Source organism: Triticum urartu, chromosome 7 (genome assembly GCF_003073215.2).
Source record: "Triticum urartu cultivar G1812 chromosome 7, Tu2.1, whole genome shotgun sequence".
NCBI classification, from domain to species: Eukaryota; Viridiplantae; Streptophyta; class Magnoliopsida; order Poales; family Poaceae; genus Triticum; species Triticum urartu.
The window spans coordinates 457,401,423-457,421,544 of NC_053028.1; the positions used below are offsets into that span (position 1 = coordinate 457,401,423).

The following is a 20,122-nucleotide window of genomic DNA, read 5'->3' on the forward strand; positions in this document are numbered from 1 at the left end:
TCCTCACCGCCCAACAGGTAACCGCCCCACTCCACCAATCCGGTCCCTCTACGTTGCTAACGACGTCAGAATCGACGACCGCCCTCCTGCGCCTATCCACGGTGCTGGGCTTTCAGCCAGGGCAATCATTCTCGCGCTCTACACGTCCGCCGCCAACCCTGCGCAATGCATGCGGCATAGATGGCGGAAATGGCAGGAGTAGTGGGATGAGCAAAATGGCAGTTACCTCCACGTGAACGTGGATGGCCCGCGGGCCACAGCGTGGATAACCCCACGTCGTTTAGCACGACTCACGGGAAAACCGAAAACGGATTCAATCATAGGTTAATGAAGAAGCAAGGAAGATATCTAGGAAGACATGGATCCCATTGCGGTATGGCCAAAGTGTTCGCTAGTGTATTTGTTGGGGCCTACCCCAACGATGCCCGGCAGCACGTATGGGCCAGACCCGGGGGCTCATGTCTGTGCAACAAACATGTGCATTTGTTGACCAAACCTATACTCAGGCGTGTTGGCAGTTATATATTCAACACAAAAGCGTAACACAAGGCCAAGCTAAAAAGAACCGCTCTTCGTGAGATCAAGGAGCGGATCAAGAAGATTAAGCCAAGCATATAAATCAAGGTCCAAGAGGAGTGTCCCTTGCCGGCCAGGCGAGGCTGGCAAGGTCGATACTGCAAGCCAAGAACAAAGCCAAACCCCCACCAGCCGCGCCTCCGGGGCAACCAGAGACCGAGGCGCACATCCCTTCCAAGAAGGCCCGGCAAGCCCTACCCTCGGCAGGCACAGGATAATCACCACCGCTCCACCACATTGCAACGCCAATCACTTGTCCATGCGGTGTCGAGCCCCCAGGTGATTAAGTGGCCCTCCCTAAACACGTGGGAGCACGATGGAAAGCGGATCATATCCATCTGACACCCGTCCAAAGGCGTGTCAAGATGATGAGAAGAAGGTGGTTAAGCGGCGACATAAGCTTGCTGGGGATGCACCCCCGCATGCCACCTAAGGCAGCATTTATGGCATTTTGTTCTAAGTGCTAGAGTTAGGTTGATAGCACTGTTAGCTATCTAATCAAAAGATATCGACTGTTTTGCCACTGTGGTTACCCCTTAAGCTATAAAAGAAGGTCGATGGCAACCTATAGGGGGATTCAGTCCCCTCCACACTAGTTGTATGCGCGTAGTTGCTCCCCTGAGGCCACCTTGACGGGCTTGGGCGCTGCGCGTGGTTGCATGGCATACATCCAATCCACCAAAAGCAGGAGTAGGGTTTTACGCTTCTCAGCGGCCTGAACCTAGGTAAAAACCACCAGTGTCACCGTCGTCGTGCTGCTTCATGGCCTCCGCTCTTTCTGCAGCGTGATCTCCCCCTTGCCGAACCACAAAAGGGACTCATGTCCCCATAGGTGATCGTGTTCACCCACGACACATGGATACTACAAAAGAAAGGAATTCAAATAAGTTTACTATTACAACTAACAGAACATGAATCAATATAGTTTCCTCTTTAAGTTAACAGTAAGATAAATCAATTAAAGTAACACAAGCAAATTTTGGACCTGCCAAATTAAAGTAACACTAGGAAATTTCAGTACATAGTAAGATAAAACAGTTAAGAGGCAGTGCAGTACCCTAGCCAAAGATTAACCTGTTAAATAAACATCTGAACTTATTTGAGAGGAAGCAGTGAACTACCCTAGAAAATTTGAGAGTACACTAGTGAATTAAAGTAAAACAAGGAAAAAAAAATCTACTGCTAGGGTTATAAAGCAGAGGAGGAACAAACAGAGCATGAAAATGATCTGTTACTGCTAGGGGAGTGCTAGGGTTATAAGGCAGAGGATGAACTACCCTAGCATATTTGAGGCCCAAATACTTTAATTGGACTAAATTTTGTTAAAAATAAGAGGATGACCAAAACCTAATCCCCAATTGCATAAATCAGAGGAGGAAGAGGGTAGCCTAGGATACTTACAACACGCCGCCGATTCCATGCGTCCATTGATGGCTACCGCTAGGGTTCGCCACCCAAAGTTGCGTCATCCGCAACCGCTGCTCCATGGACAGCAACGCCTCCGAAAGATCATCGTCGTCGGTGGAGTACGCAGAGCTGGAGTCGTCACCATGCTGATGCCGCCGCTGTCGCCGTAGATTCCGCCATCTGGGCCTCTACGTAAGCACGGGAGGTCTCCACAGCCGTCTACGCCCTCGCCGCCACCTGCCGGAGTCGCCGATGCCATACCCGCTCGGGCGACCTAGGGTTCGAGGGGAGAGATGGGGGTCGGGGAGGACGAACCGTTTCGACCAGAATGGGCTAAGAGCGACCGAGCTGGCTTTGTCCTCGTCAGCACGCGGGCACGCACCGTTTGGCCACCGTGGCACCTGACAGGTGGGCCCAACCGCTCAGTTCGGGCGTCAATACGTGTAAACACGACTTTTAGATTTATTTGCAACGGCCCGTCCCATAGTTGATACTGACATGCAAAATTAGCAATATTGGTACCAGTCTGCATGTTCTTCCCCAGTTGTGGTACTTCCATGCAATTAACTCCATTTATACCTGCCGCTGGCACTCTGGCCGGCATGGACTATAGTCATTGGCATGACTATGGCGGCAGGCCCTAATTTTAGCTTTTATTTTTTCTTGCAAATAATTCTGGCGCCTTGGCCGGTTGGGCGCACTAGCCAGATTTGGTCAGGCGGCCGGACAATGCCCCTTTGGTCGACCCAAATGGATGAAAAGGGGAAAGACGGACGTCAATTTGAGGTCCTGTGTTGGAGTTGGCCTAAGTGCAACTCTAGCAGACCCCGCATCCGCCCCCGACCCGTAAAATAACCGCCAAAATGCGGGTGCGGGCCGGAAAGCCCGCCCGACCAGACCCCGCATCCTGCCCCGGCCCGTAAAAAAATTTAGGGGGCGCGGCAAATTTCCTGCCCCAACTCGGGAAAACGCGGGTTTCCCCCTCGCGGTTGCAGTGCCCTACATCATAGAGAAGCAGTTGGCGGGAGGGACATTTCAGCCCGCGCTCTTTTTTCCCTTCCTTCCGCCGCCGCCTGCCCGCCGCCGGCGATTCCTGCCATATCCGCGGGCGGAATCGCTCCGCGGGGCCGCCCCACACCCTCCCGCGCCGAGCCGCTGCACCGCCCCTCCGGATCCGGCGAGAAGAGCCGCCCCCAGTCGCTGCCGCCGCTGGGATCGACCACCGCCGAGCGCACCACCGGTTAGTCCCCTTTTTATGATTTTCGCGAGCTGTGTAGTAGATTGACGCGCCGGCGTGCGTTTAGATGGAGTTGACCCCGTGCGAGAAGTTCTTGCTATCCGATTCATCCGATTCGGACGACTCGGATGTGGAGACCATGCTTGCGAACTTTCGGCAGCAAACATTGGTCATGGCGCTTGCCGTGAAGGAGCATGAAGACGAGTACCGAAAGAGGAGGTGAGGATCTACTGTCGGGCGTCTGTGCATTCCACGGAATCGCCATCTTGGAAACAAGATGTTGATGCAAGATTATTTTTCGGAGAATCCTACATATCCTGCACACCTCTTCCACAGAAGGTACCGAATGCGCCGATCCCTTTTTGTGAAAATTGTTGAAGCTTGCGAGGCAAATTGCTGGTATTTCACTCAGAGAAGAAATGCTGCGGGCTTAAAGGGATTTAGTGCATAACAAAAAATCTCCGTAGCTATGCGGGTGATTGCATATGGCGTTCCGGCTGACTATGCCGATGAGTATCTTCGCATTGGTGAAGATAGCACAATTGAGTCTGTGCGTAGATTTGCGAAAGTGATCGTCCGTGTCTTTGGTCCCGAGTATCTTCGGGCACCAAATGAAGATGACACAAAGAAATTGATGGCAGATAATGAGAGGAGAGGTTGTCCTGGGATGCTAGGTAGCATTGATTGTATGCATTGGAATTGGAAAAATTGCCCCAAGGCTTGGCAAGGAATGTATTGTGGAAAGTCTCGTGATACAACAATTGTGCTAGAGGCCGTAGCATCCGAGGATTTATGGATTTGGCATTGCTTTTTTGGAATGCCCGGCAGACTCAATGATATTAATGTGTTGCAACGCTCTCATTTGTTTGCTAGGCTTGCTAGTGGTGATGCACCTGCTTGCAACTACACTATCAATGGGCATGAATACACAAAGGGGTATTATCTTGCAGATGGTATATATCCTCCTTGGTGCACATTTGTCAAGAGCATCAAAGAACCCAAAACAAAAAAATAATGTGAATTTGCAAGGGTGAAGAGGCAGCCCGAAAAGAAATTGAAAGAGCATTCGGTGTATTGCAATCTAGGTTTGCCATTGTCCGAGATCCTGCTCGTTTTGGGGATAAGAAAACCCTGAAGAACATCATGACTTGATGTGTTATCCTGCACAATATGATTCTTGAAGATGAGAGAGGAATGGACTTAGAATTCTTTTACGATAATATGGGTAGCCGTGTCAAACCAGCTAGAGACCCAAACGCATTAGAGCTTTTCTTCAGACATACAAAGAGATTGAAAATGCAGACACACACTTTCAACTTCAGAAAGATCTCATTGAGCACCATTGGCAAAGGGCTGGACAGTGACTAATTTTTGTACTCGTTTGTATTTGTATTCATGACAAGTTTTATATTGCATTATTTTTAGTTTGCTACGGTGATTTGAATAATTATTTGTAATGCAGATGATTATTGTTTTATGTTTGATCTGAATAATTCAGTTTGTTTTTTATTGTTGAATTATGTTGGATTTGAGATTTGCGGGCTGATGATTTGCGGGGATGCAGCGGCGCAAAGAGCAGAACTCGCATAGCCGACCCGTAGAAAAGCATATTCCACGAATATAATTTTTTACGGATCCGTTTGGGGGGTCTGCATCTGTGCCAGCCCGCGCCGGCCCGCAAAAGCTGTTTTACGCGAACTGCATATGCGTTTTGCTGGCCGGCGTTTTGCAGGGTCTGCTAGAGTTGCTCTAACAGAGGTAGGGGAGAGTTGATGACCAAGAAGGGAAGGTAGAGGAGAGAGGATACAAGGAAAAGAGAAGGAGGCCGCCTAGGGATGTGTGAAAGCCTGCGGCGTTCACGAGGGGTGGCACGGCTCTACATCACTCTTGCATATGCATGAGTTCTACTGCTCCTCTTTCTTCTTCCTCCTGCTATCTATCTATAGCTACCTCATCATCATTATTCTAGTGCTCCCGTCGATCACCATTGCCAGATTTAGTAACCCTTGTATATCCATCATGAGGTTGACCCCACCTCCCTAGTTACTCCTTCAAGTTACTCCTTCACCTAGTACCATGATCCCATCAGCCATAAATTCTTCTCCCCTTCCTTCGGACAAGCCGTACAGGGCAGGGTCATCATCTTTTTTTTACCTCGGCAGCCAGCTGCTTACCTCACACCACCATCATCTTCTTCTACCAGCCTCTAGCTACATTTAATCGGTCGAGGTAGGCTAGCCTTCTCCTCCATTCTCCTATAAAGTCATCCCTTATGTGACCACTCATGGGCTCTCTCTCCCTCTCTCTCTCTCTCTCTCGTGTAGCTAGCTCATAGGGACACACTTTGGAGATTGGAGGCCGGAGGGGAGAGCTCAGCTCAGCTCGTCCCATCGTCGATCTCCGTCTAGCTACCTCTACTTACTCCATCTAGCTCGCTTGCTTCTTGGTTGCTGGGCATGGACAATATGACCCACAACTCGAGCAGCAGCAGCTCCTGGGACTTAGACATGAGCCTCGGTAGCCACCACCATCCTCTGCTCTTCGACCACCCGACCCCAACTCCGCCGGCGCCACCGCCACCGCCATTATCCTTCCACCTCCACCCTCCTCCTCCTCCACCCCCTCATCAACACCATCAGCAGCACCAGCAGCACCAGCTAGCCATAGATCCCTCCCCTTCTTCCTCCCTCTTCCCTCCTCCACCTCACCACCACCCCCATCATCTCCACCACCTCGACTTGGCCGTCGACCCCCACCGACATCACCATGACTACCAACGTGACCAGCACCCGGACGAGATGCAGCAGCGGCCGCCGCCCGCGATGGAGGAGGGCTCGCAGCAGCTTCATCACCAGGACGCGGTTGACGAGGCGGAGGAGGAGCTGGGTGCGATGAAGGAGATGATGTACCGGATCGCCGCCATGCAGCCGGTGGACATCGACCCGGCCACCATCAAAAAGCCGCGCCGCCGCAACGTCCGCATCAGCGAGGACCCGCAGAGCGTCGCTGCCCGTCACCGCCGCGAGCGGATCAGCGAGCGCATCCGCATCCTCCAGCGCCTCGTGCCTGGGGGCACCAAGATGGACACGGCATCGATGCTCGACGAGGCCATCAGATACATCAAGTTCCTCAAGCGCCAGGTCCAAGACCTCCAACACCAGCCTGCGCCGCCGCAACAACAGCACTATCCCGGCGGAGGCGGCAGCGGCGGCGCTGGTCCGAGCAGTACCGCCGCCGTGGCCGGGCGGCCGGCTTTCTTGCCGCTGAGCGCCGGATCCCTGATCGACTGGGCCGGGCTGACGAGGCAGGTGGATATCCACGGGCCAACGTCGTCGTCTTCCTCGTCGTCGATGGGCGGCGCGCTAGGTTTCGGATTCAGCACGGGCGGTCAAAGCAGCCACGGAATGCACTGAGAAGCTAAAGAAGAGCGAGCGAGCGAGCGAGCTGTCCCATATAGGCGATGGATGGATTAACTAGGGATGGATGAATCGATGAGATGACTAGAGAGAGGTAATTTTGATTTAATTTCCTCCTAACGCTTCTTCTTCTTCTTCTTCTTCTTCTTCTTCTTCTTCTTCTTCTTCTTCTTCTTCTTCTTCTTCTTCTTCTTCTTCTTCTCCTTCTCCTTGCGAGTTTGTGTACTGGATGTTTTCTATGATGAAATTAAGTACAATTTATCAATAAGATTAGCTAGGGTTTGCTCCAATTAGCCGGTTGACCATGTGATCTATCTAGCTTCATGCTTAATTTTGTACTGCTTCAACTTGTCTCATTTGCTAAGAATTTCTTGCTGGGAGCCTGGTACAGAATTTGGTTTTGTTTTGCTTTGAAGCTCAGACTGCTACACATACACAGTACTAGTTCTGTGCATTTATTTAAAAATATAAGTTTCTGCATGATGCTCAGTAGCTTGGTGGAAGCAAAGCTTGCATGTTGACCACTACTCCAGTAGCTAGCCACTGGTTCATGAGAGAGAGAGAGAGAGGAGAGAGATGCTACTGCAACTCACATGCATTTATTGGTTTGTTACAAGCCTGCAGTTTGTCATGCTGAGATCATAGTACCATTTAACAAACACACACACGCCCTCTCTCTGTCCGTTATTTGTAAGCTCAAGGAGTGAATAAAAGAGAGAGACAGACAGAGAGAAAATTTTGGTTTGTCCTTTTTCTCCCCTGGCTGGCTTTGATGAGATAATACCTAATCCATAGGGGTGTAGATGGAATTATTGGTGCAAGGTATTCAGTGCCATTGTCAGTCATGAGTGAGTGGTGAGGTGCTGAATTCTATGCACCAGGAAAACCAGTAAAGAAAGGAGGCTGGCTTTCGTTGGAGAGTTCCCAGAGATGCAAACCAACAACCATTGAAAAGCTAGCGGTACCTTCTTTCTCTGACGACGACGGCGATCACCTCTATCCATCTCTACCTATACATACATCTTTAGCTAGTCTATGCTATCTTACGTCCTCTCCAGTATACTCATTCTTTAGCTTCACAAAATAAATGTGAAAAGCTACTAGCGCGCGCACACACACACATCGAGTTCATGCATGTGTACGTTTTATCTTACGGTCAGCAGCTTGTTTTTTTTTTCAGAATTGAGATGAACTTCAGCTTGTGTTGTATACTTGCACAACTGGTATTTTATGTTAACTGACATTTATTAGTGTTATTTAATCGCTCATCAACCAGCACACGTGAGCAATTATTTATGAAAAAAGCATAATCTGGTACTATACTTACAAAGATGAATGTTGTACCGACTACTTCTATATTTGGAAGACTTGGCTACCGGAGAACACAAATTTGTGTAGGTAGCTATTATTCTTCATCAATTCAATTCATAATAAATTTATGTGACCATGCATACAGTATATTGCACTCTTCGACAGTGTAATATTTGGCATTCTCGCAGATGATTCAATTAAACATCAGCAAAGTCTAGTTACATTAGTTCCTTCTTTAAGTTATTATTATCCTATCCTTTTATTTATTTCAAAGTTCATATGCGCCCATTCTTCATTATACATATGCATATCTATGTTAATCAATTGTTTGCAGTAGCAAACGATGACTTAATTACATAAACTATTCAGGCTATGCTTGCTTAATCTGGTAAAAAGTCATGTTTGGTTAATTTGTGCATCTGAGTTATACGATGTACTCCAGGCTCTTATTATTTCTCCAAATGAGGATGTGTATACCATGGCTGTTGGAATATTTTGTTGAGCACGGTAAAACTCACTGCAGTTGGACTTAATGTTCACTAAGATATGGCAGATACCTTGATGCTCATACTCACAAGTTTTTGTACGTACGGCTAGCCTATAAAGCTATCACATCAATTATAACAAAATAAAATTGTTTCCGTGAAGCCTGATTCTGAGATAAGCAACTTCAGTTCCAGAGAGAGTGGCTGGTGCTGACCAAAATGGTTAGATTTAGATAAACTTCTAGATATGGTCATTTTTAGCTGAAGTTTCTCACAAGGATCAAGGATCTGATTTCTCAGTTTTCATGAGCCTTTGTATAGCTAGATATCGAGCTAGCACATCAATTATAACAAAATCAATCTGTAACGGTAATGATGTAACAATAATGTTCACCAAAAGATGTACAGGAATGGCATAATTTGATATTCATACTTAAGTGACATCTTCATCATCAAATAAAACAAAAACATATGAATAATATGTCTAACGTCATGACATGAATTATATCTCTAATATGTTAATTTTACTATGTGCCACTATAAGTTTGCTTTTAATATTAAGCACATGGACGTTACACCGTGGAGCAAAACATGCCTAAAAATATGGTTCCTACGAAGAATATCACACTGTCAGTTGTAATCCCGTTCCAGCAGAAAGTTTTTTGTGAGGACAATCTTTCCGGTAGAAAGTTTTCTTGTGTGAGGACAATATAGCACAAAAAAGGTTTCCCAATTTGGTTTCATCAAGAAGGGATAAAACCACACACTTATGGTATCGGTTGTCTGCTCTAGATTACAATATCAAATGATCGATGTAACCCCTAAAATCTGACATCCCTGCTAATGTAAAAATACATGATTCATGGAGACTATACATAATCTTTCGTACTTCGCACAAGATCTATAAAATACTATAGTAAGCACATACATACATGTCGACTAAGGTCCAGAAATAAATGCAAATTCGTTTATTTGGCTCTCCTATTACTTCCTCACCATCTTACCTTGCAACACCGGCGCCCCTGATGCTTTTAATGGAAATGTGTTCAAGACGTCAAAGGGCCCTGCATAGACTAAGTTGTCACAAATAATTTTCACTCCAAAAAGTCTAGCAATGATGTAACAAAATTCGTGGACGATAGGCATGACTTACTCAATCTCAATATAGCAAAGTTCCAACTTCCAACTGGATGGTAGAGAACCACTGTTTGAATGTCCTAGACGAGTTACTTGTTCATTTCCTTCCTCGTAAATTAGTGTTGTCGGTCCAAAATGTAATTTTGAAGGGCTCCAAACTAACTCACCGCATGGCGAGCTTACAATCTCTACATGCATATTAATTCATATATGAATAAGTAAGGTATTTTGTCCTAAGTGTGTGTACTTGAGTATCGATCTAGATATACCACTTAAGACCAGAGTCTTCATGTTATTGTCTCTTGAGAAAAGCACTTTAAATACATATGTACTTTTTATAAGGTGTTGATGGAAGGAAAGATCACCATTAATTGCCAACCAAATACACGTTTTTAGTTGCAAGCTTTCCAAGTACTGCACTTGAAATGTGTTTAGTTTATACATTATAGGTCAACTATTGGGTGGGGCTTGAGAATTCAGATTAAGATGCATGTTTGGCAAAAGAAATGAAAGAAAGTTATCACGGTTGTCATTCGAAAGGGGATACTTTGGTTGATACGAAACACTCAAAAATTGAGATGTTTCTACAGGAAACGAACGAATGGTACTGGTGTTGTTCTATTGCTAATCTTGTAATGACTGTGTTCTTGGGTTCTATTCTGAGGTAAAAGAGGCATGCCAAGGAATGTCACGTTAGGGCTAGTACGGAAAAGGATAGGGAGGCAGTGGGTTAATATTCGAGCGTGTGCCGAGGTCTTCATACAATAAGAGTACATGGAGGCGAATAATTTGGTGAAGCTCTTTGAATGATGATTATCATGCTATATCATACTGCCATACTATAATTTTGAGACGACTAAGACTGTGCTTTATAATGTTGTATGCTTTGTTGTTTTGTAGGGTCAATGCTCACCTTAATTTGTTTCGGAATCATGTCATTCAACATATTAGATGCTCTCATTTGAGTTCATATGGAAACCTAATTGTGATTTTGATAACGGAAATCAGAGACTTCGCCACTTGCTAACAAAATGTTTTGGCAATGTAGAGTAGAGCATAAAATAGCACATGCACGCATATGCTTCTAGCAATCTGGGTATGTAATCTTCTATATCTAAATAGCTAGCCCCCACTAACTATTTTTCTCAACATGCAAGCATGCCACATCATCCCACAACATGCATGAGAAAAGGTCCACCCCCACTACCATAGTCTCTCAACATGCAAGCATGCCACTTCATCATGACATGCACGGGAAAAAACCCATCTCAATATGCAAACATACATGAGAATTTCATTCTATTATGATATATATATTTAAAATATATTTAACAACTATATAGTAATCAAACACAATAAGTTATATCATTTTTAGTTTTAGCCTTTTATATTATTACTTCAAATATTCATGTTTCATACAATGAATCACATTGAAATATGTTGTGAAATATTCCCGCAACAACATGCGGGGTATCATCTAGTGTTGAGAAATGGGTACATACCATACCTTTTTTAAAGTTAACAAAAATCAGAGGTCCAAGTTGCAGAAAAATATGTAAAAGAATCATACAAGGTAGCCTGCAATACACGGTCATTTTTTTCCTCCGTAATGTTCTACTAACACGGTCATTTTTTTCCCGCAAAAGAAAACAGGGTCATTTTTTTGTGAGCTGTGCAATAAAATTACAAAATGAATTACTACATGGTAGCCTGCAATACACGTAGCCTGCAAATGAATTACTACAATCGCAATAAAAAAGGTAGCCTGCAATACAGGTTACATAATTGTCTACACGTTCATCTTGTGATTTTGGCACAAATCACGAATCGATGCTCATATATTTTTACCAAATTTCACATGAACATGGTATATCATTCTCTACATGTATGAACATTTCTCTACGTTTTGCGTACATTATTCTTGATGAGCTTTAAGAGATAGGATAATATGTATAGTAGTCCAGGTCAGCACTTCTCCAGGGAGATCCATCTGAAAAGATACCACCGTGCAGACGACATTTTTTAATATAGTATGCATATCTCCAACGGTTCAGTTAAAATTTATGTTTCTGATGCCTGCAGCAGCAGTACACCAGTAGACACTGTTCCAGTCTCCACATCCACATACCCATACGGAAATAAAATACGGGACTGTCTGGCATGCCTGCCTCCGCATCGTGGCATGCATGGCCTGTCTAAGGTTGTAAAGTCAGCTATTTGGAGAATTTGTTCTGACGTTTGTATTGTACATCTCAAGCACATCGATCGACAATGTATTCTCATAGCGAAGGAAGTTTCGTTTTTTGAAACTTTTTTTTTGAAACATATAGTGAAGGAAGTAATTAACCGATCTCAAATTCACATTGTTTTTTTATAGAAAAGAGACATCTGCCCAGCTTTAGCGAACTGGAGCCCTAAGGTTTACATGAACAAGGTTCAACAAAATAGAAAACGAAGGTCGGGCTCAACAGCCACACACCCAGATACAAACCCACACAAGGATCCTAAGTATTGCAGGTTATACGATCATGCACATAAGTAGTGCAGGTTATATGATCGAGTGCACTTGTAAGTATAACTAAAAATAAGGGCAGAGAAGAATGCATGTACATGCATTCTCTGTAGATATCATAATTTTAAATAGCGGGCTATGCCATTCAGTGGAGGCTTGGTTAGAGGCTATGAAAAGACATGTTCAGGCGTAAAAAAAAACCAAGGTTTGCATCAATGCATCATATTTATATAAAGCAAGAATGGATAATATGTATGGTAGAAATTTCGACCATTGCGATGTTATTTTGAAAATCCTATAAATTATTGCCCTAGTGAAGCTTAGTAGCGCTAAATGACTCTAAATTTAGCGCTATAGCCCGAAATATCAAGCTGTTATCGCTATTTTTAATTTAGCGTTTAAAATGCATAGCTTAGCGGAAGGGCACATTTTCTATAGTTAAGTCATTAAGTGCATTTATAAGCATTTAGTGAATATAATTCTAGTTTAAACTGCATGTACCTGAAATTATGGCCAGATGTGGGTTGAAAATCTTATTGGTGGCCTTTATTACATGTTTAAGTATTGTATAATGAAGCAAAGGTGTACCAAACAACAGGACGAGAATCTGGTACCAACAATGAAGCTTAGTGATTATTTAATGATAAAAAGTTCAAACGAAGCCCAAATAACCATAAAACTTGGCATGGTGTAATTATATTACCCGCCGCCGACCGCGCACCCATGGAGCCGAGCCTCGTCGACCACTCCCGCTGGCCGCACAACAGCCACAAGGTCATCGCGTCCTCCCCTGCGCTGGAGCACCAAACGTTCCTGCTCCACCAACACGCCGTGGTGGCCACGGCGGTCGGCACCACTGCGCACGCGGCCAGCCCCCTTTCCATTGGCCACGCGCTAGAGAAGGAGTTTAAGATCCCCCTCCCCCACCTGCTGCGCGTCACCAACCATGACCCCAAAGACTTCTTCGTTTTCTTCACCATGCCCGCCCACAAGGACCTCGTGGTGCAGCGCGGATCACTGTCCGTCGACGGCGTGCCATTCCTGCTTGAGCCTTGGCGGAAGGATGCCCACGCCGTCCGCCTCAAGTGGATGCTGCACGTGCGTGTGGTCATCGAGAAGCTGCCCATGACCCTCTGGACGCTGGAGGGCGCGGTGGAGGCCATTGGGGACAAGGTGATCGTCGATCGGCTGGACAGCCGCACGCACGAGCGCGCCGACACCAAGCTCTTTGCGTGCTGGGTCTGGTGCTGGGACACCGCCCACATCCCAACCAGGCGCACCATCTGGAAGCATGCCAGGGGGGCCGCGTCGACGAGATGCTGGGCTACTCCCCTCCGAGCCGTGCGGTGGCGCCCCCTCCCGAGCTAGTGCAGTACGACCTCCTGCTGCACCTCGACCGCGTCGAAGACTGGACGCCGCGGTCGTCCCGTTCGCCCCAGAGCGGCATTCCCTTGGATGACGACGAGACCGACGAGCGCCCATACCCCCGCGTCGAGCCGGGTGTCTGGACGCCTCGGGTGGAAGATGGCAGGCGCGACCCGGAGCCTGCGCAGTCCATGCGTTCGCAACCCCGTGTGGCGGCCACGGGCTGCCGGGGCATGCCTTCAGGCGAAGCCAGGCGCGACCGTGACGAAGATGACCCCGGCTACAAGCGGCGCTCGTGGAAGGACACTCTCCTTGGCATGGGACTCGCGAAGGATCCCGCCCCACCGGCCGCCCCAGCGCATCGGGATCGCCAGCGCAGCCGCACCCCGGTGTCCCGCCACCGTCAGGGCGCGCCTCGGGGCCGACACCTTTGCCACGACAAGCAGCTGCCGCTCGCACCAGCCAGGAGCAAGGAGTCGGCGCGGCACAGCGCGTCCCAGCGCCAATCCAAGTCCAGGAGCAAGGGGCCCGCTAGGCACAAGGCGGCCGGGGAGGGCTCATCCAACGGCGTCTCCCTGTCCGCCCCGCCGCGCAAGTTGGTCCAAGCCCCGGTGCCGGCTCCTGCGGCAGACCCGGTGTCTGAATTCTTCGAGGGCGCAAAAGAGACCCTGACGCCCCCGCGCAGACCTGACGATCAAGCCTCGAAGATTGACGCGATCGTCGCGGCCAAGCTAGACCGGCCTCTCACCTTCACCAACGAAGAGGGCGAGGGCAGCGACGAAACCCTGGACCTGGGGCCTGTCCTCTCCCTCGCTTGCCACACCCCTCAGGTGGCACGCACGCACGCGCTGCAGCTTGGTGAAGTCACGCAGAAGGTCACGAAGATGCAGCTGCAGGGCAAAGACGAAGACCTGGCGCCTCAGCCCCTCTTCAGCCCCCTCCCTCGTGCGGTGATCGGCAAGCCACGGGCCCGTGACAAGACGCCCGCCAAGACAAGGGCGTCCCCGAAGCCGACCAGGCAGAGTGCTAGACAGGCCAAGAACCCATCAACAGTTCCGGTCTCGCAGAGGGCCACGCTTCGCATCGTGCAGGGGCTGGGAATCCTTGGTCCAAAGGAAAGGATGACAGCCCAGGCGACCGAAGCTCTCATTCGTCGTTTCGATGAGCCGCTCTCAGACGCCGACATCGCTGCCATAGCAAAGCACACCGCCTCGACGCCCGCGCTCTCAAGCTCATTGCGGGAGCACACGATCAGGATCGTGAGGCCCCGGGGCCATCCGCTGCACCATGCCAGTAGTCCTTTGTAGTTTTGCCCATCGACGACAGCCACCATGTTCTGGGTTGAGCTAGGTTTAGTTATGATTTCGCAATCTTGTACCAGTAGCAGGGATAGGAGGTGTAGCGCTTGCCGGCGGGGTTTTGGGCCTATGGGTGGCTGCCGGCAACCCCCGGATAGATGGATGGTGTATCCGTGTTTCCCTTCAAAGCTTCTCCGTCGTTGGCGGACTACTTTGCATGATAGTCTTTTAGTTCATCACAGGAGCCTCCTCTGGTTTACAAATGGATAACACCACCTGCCCGATTATGTGTTGGAATGTAAGAGGACTAAACACCCCGGCTCGTCGATCTGTAGTGTGTGACACCGCGAGCACACATAGACTAGACATTCTATGCCTTCAGGAGACAAAGATTGAAACATGGTCGCCGGTGATTGCTAGGGAAATCGGAGGGGGCAGGTTAGATGACTACGCTGTGCTGCCGGCCATTGGAACACGAGGAGGAGTCGCCGTCTTCTGGAACTCCGGCAACGTCTCCATCCAAACTCATGCCATAGGCCAATTCTCCATCACGACTAAAGTTAGTCTTATGGGATCCCAAAGCTTCTTCTGGCTCACAACGGTTTATGGCCCAGTAGACGAGGTGCGCAAGGACGAGTTCCTTGCTGAGATCGCCAGGGCGACCCCTCTGCCTGGAGAGGCTTGGCTAATCAACGGCGACTTTAACATCATATATGAGGCTAGGGACAAGAGCAACAGTAACATCAACCGCAGGATCATGGGCAAGTTTAGAGCAGCTATTGATGCGGGAAGCCTACGCGAAATCAAATGCAAAAACCGTCGCTTCACTTGGAGCAACGAACGACGGAACCCAACCCTAGTTAGCATCGATAAGTTTTTCTGCACAATTGCTTGGGAAAACCTCTTCCCGACGCATCTACTACATGCTGCATCCACCTCATGCTCTGACCATTGCCCTCTGCTCCTCGCTGCTGCGGCAGCCCCTCGTCGGCAAGCAAGGTTCAGATTCGAATCCTTCTGGCCACGACACCCACACTTCTACGAAACTGTAGATAGGGCATGGAATCCACCAACTATGGGCCTCTGCGCCTTCGCTAGGCTAAACACAAAGCTGGGTCGGGTGGCAAAAGACCTGAAGATCTGGAGCAAGTCGCTCTTTAGTGACGCGCGACTGCAGCTTCACCTTGCTACTGAGATAGTTCTAGGACTAGACATAGCACAGGAGCGTAGAAGCCTCTCCGATGATGAGTTTCACCTAAGAAAGGCTCTTAAGCTGCGGATTTTAGGCCTGGCTGCAGTTGAGCGAGCTAGGAAAAGGCAGGCTTCGCGTATCACCTGGCTGCAGGCTGGTGGTGCGCCAACTACTTTCTTCCAGGCGAAGATCACCTCCAGAGCTCGCAAAAACTTCATCCAAACGCTACAGGGGCCTGCTGGGATAGTTACTGCCTAGGAGGACAAGGAGACGCTGATCCACGATCACTTCCACTCCTTGTTGGGCTCGTCGGCGCCACGACGTGCCACCATAAACTGGGCAACGGTCCAACTACCGCAGATCCATGGTGGCGACCTAGATAACCCCTTCACGGAGGATGAAGTTTGGCATGCGATCAAATCCTCCCCGGCCGAGCGATCGCTGGGACAAGATGGTTTCTCCGGGACCTTCTATAGAGCATGTTGGCCGATCATCAAAAGTGATATCATGGCGGCCTTTTCCCAATTCTACAACCTCGCCGGCAGAAACTTCGCGACACTAAACACAGCTTTAGTCGCCCTCCTCCCCAAAAAAGACGGGGCTTCCTCTGTTAGTGATTACAGGCCAATTAGCTTAATCCACTCCATTGCCAAGCTCATCTCCAAGGTCCTTTCGATTAGGCTAGCCACGGTCATGCACACTCTCATCTCTCCAGCCCAGTCTGCCTTCCTGCGTACTAAGTGCATCCACGACAATTTCATGTATGTCCAAAATTGTGTCAAAGCACTCCACAAAAAGAAAATGCCGGCTCTTCTACTCAAATTAGACATCGCCAAAGCTTTCGACAATGTCTCCTGGGAATACATCCTCGATCTTATGCAGAAATTAGGTTTTAGCGCCTGATGGAGAGATTGGATGGCTCTACTTCTTTCCACATCATCATCATCATCCTTTCTCCTCAATGGCTCGTCCAGCCGCAGGATCATGCACCGTCGAGGCCTCCAGCAAGGAGACCCTTTGTCTCCCTTCTTGTTTATTTTAGCGATAGACCCACTTCATCATCTCTTAGAGGAAGCTATGCATCGACAGCTGATCGCCCCTCTGCCTGGACGCGAGCTTAAGCTCAGAGTCAGTTTATATGCAGATGACGCTGTTATTTTCGCTAACCGAATACAGCAGGAGATAGATGCACTGCTAGACATCCTTCGAAACTTTGGCGAATCCACGGGTCTTCACATAAACCCCTCCAGGTCATCGGCTATTCCGATTAGATGCGACAACGTCGACCTCAGAGCTGTGCTTCAAAACTTTGGGGGGAGGCAATTGGCACCTTCCCTGCTACCTATCTAGGTCTCCCAATCACTACAACTAGATTACGGCTAGCTCATCTACAATCCATCATAGACAAGCTCAAGGCACGCCTGGCGGGCTGGAAGGGCCGGCTCCTACCCATAGCTAGCAGAAGAATCTTAGTTATATGTGTGCTAAGTGCCATGCCAACTTTTGCACTGACCGTATTGCGGATGCCGAAGAAGCTACTCAAAGACATTGACAAGCACTAGTAGAAAAAGGGTCAAACGTGACGCACATTAGTGCCGGTTTGTATTTGAGCCGGCACTAATGTATACATTAGTGCCGGTTCCAACGGCTAGCCGGGCCGCTTTCATTAGTACCGGTTGGTGGTGAACCTTTAGCACCGGTTCGTGCCACGAACCGGTACTAATGAGAGTGGTGGCAGGATGTTGTCAGACTGGGGCCCCTCCAGCCCCTTTAGTACCGGTTCGTGGCACGAACCGGTACTAAAGGTCGTCCTACATAAACCCTTCACACCCGAGCTCGCTCTGTTCTTCCCCTTTCCCCTCTCCTCTCTGTTCTTCCCCTCTTCCTCTCGAGCTCATCACACATTTTGCCCAAAATTTGTCAAGATTTGAAGGCCCCCATCCATTCAAATGATCACAAAGGTTAGCAACTTTGTCCTTTCATCTCTCGTTGCTAGATTAGCTCTTGCAATGCTTTATATAGTGATTAATTTGTGAGTTTAGTAATTTGGGAGGACATATATATATGTGCTAGTATTTGATTTATATGCAATTTGAGGTCAAAAATAACACTTAGTTTGCATATGTAGGTGTGGTTTACTTAGTGCCTTTTAAATCTCCGTCGTAACCACCGTCGATCGCCCGCACCGTCCCGTCGCCGGCACCACCTTGTGGTGAGCCTCTTGTTCATGAAATTTTATATAAAAATTGATGTTTGTGTGATTTGGATATATAGTTACTCGTATAATTATCTTACCCGTACATTGTTTGTTATACATATAGTGCCATGGTTTTGATATCCGTCCCCGTCGGCCCTCGTCCTTGTTATGATTCGGATGTGGTATATATATTCTCTTTTAAAACTAGTTGCATTTCGTGTTTATGACAAATTATGTCCATCAAGTTGACATAGAAATTTTTTCTAGGAGGTATGTGAACTGGAAATTCCAACCGACCCTATTGTCGAGAGGTTAAATTTAGTTGAAAGAGAAAACGAGTACTTGAAAGAAAAATTGAAAAGAATTGAGGGGGAGAAGATGGAATTGGAGTTGCATGTTGCCGATGTCGTCGATGATCACAAGATCAAGATGGAGAAAATGCGCTTGAAGATTAGAAAGATTAGAAAATATGCCATCGATAGTGAGGCTTGGTATCATTATGCTGTTGGATCTATTGTTACCTTAGTTGCGATCTTGATCGTATTTGTTGTTGCATTTAAATGCTTTAGCTAGAGAGTTATTTGTTTGTTGCATTTAAGTGTTGTATGAACTTTATGTATGAACTTGTATTAATTTGGTCTATTCGGTGTTGTGTAATGAAGATGAGCTGACAATGGATGTACGATGACCGATGCTCTCCCCAGTTCGTTGAGGGCGTGCATACTTTTCTGCTTGCGGCTGAGGCAAACAAGCGGGCGGATGGTTTTATGCCTTGTCCATGTGCTCGCTGTAAGAATGGTCACAATTACTCTACGTCAAGAACCATTCACGTCCACCTGTTTAAGTCTGGTTTCATGCCCCACTATAATGTTTGGACCGAGCACGGAGAAAGAGGGGTTATGATGGAAGACAATGAAGAAGAAGAGGACGACGACAGCTATCCTGGCCATGGGTTCCCTGAATACGATGATACAACAATGGGGGAAGAAGCTGAGCCGGTAATGCGGGAAGAAGCTGAGCCGGCAATGCGGGAAGAAGCTGAAGAAGAGGCATCAGATGAGCCCGTTGATAATCTAGGTCGGGCCATTGCCGATGCAAAGAGAAACTGCGCAAGTGATTTGGAGAAGAAGAAGTTGCAGCGCATGTTAGAGGATCACAAAAAATTGTTGTACCCGAATTGCGTAGGTGACAAGAAAACGCTGGGCACCACACTGGAATTGTTGCAATGGAAGGCAGAGAATGGTGTATCTGACAAGGGATTTGGAAAGTTGCTTGTAATGATAAAGGATATGCTTCCAAAGGACAACGAATTGCCCGAGAGTACGTACGAAGCAAAGAAGGCTGTCTGCCCTTTAGGGTTAGAGGTGCAGAAGATACATGCATGCCCTAATGATTGCATCCTCTACCACGGTGAGTACGAGGATTTGAACGCTTTCCCGGTATGTGGTGCATTGCGCTATAAGATCAGCCGCGATGACCCTGGTGATGTCGAGGGCGAGCGCCCCAGGAAGAAGATTCCTGCCAAGGTGATGTGGTATGCTCCTATAATACCACAGTTGAAACGTTTGTTCCAAAACAAAGAGCATGCCAAGGCGATGCGATGGCACAGAGAAGACCGTAAGAAAGACGGAAAGTTGAGAGTACCCGCTGATGGGTCGCAGTGGAGAAAAATCGAAAGAAAGTATGGAAAGGAGTTTGCAGATGACGCAAGGAGCGTATGGTTTGGTCTAAGCGCAGATGGCATTAATCCTTTTGGGGAGCAGAGCAGCAACCATAGCACCTGGCCTGTGACTCTATGTTTGTATAACCTTCCTCCTTGGTTGTGCATGAAGCGGAAGTTCATTATGATGCCAGTGCTCATCCAAGGCCCTAAGCAACCCGACAACGACATTGATGTGTACCTAAGGCCATTAGTTGAAGAACTCTTACAACTGTGGAATGGAACAGGTGTACGTGTGTGGGATGAGCACATGGGGGAAGAATTTGACC

The 20,122-nt window shown here is 47.9% G+C and overlaps 1 protein-coding gene across 1 annotated transcript; it reads left to right on the forward strand.

Moving 5' to 3' along the window:
* Positions 1-5,497: 5,497 nt before the first annotated feature.
* Positions 5,498-7,024, forward strand: LOC125522563 (transcription factor HEC2-like). Its single transcript, XM_048687613.1, has one exon. It carries the CDS (start codon positions 5,677-5,679, stop codon positions 6,631-6,633), a length of 957 nt encoding a protein of 318 aa, XP_048543570.1. The 5' UTR covers positions 5,498-5,676; the 3' UTR covers positions 6,634-7,024.
* Positions 7,025-20,122: the final 13,098 nt, after the last annotated feature.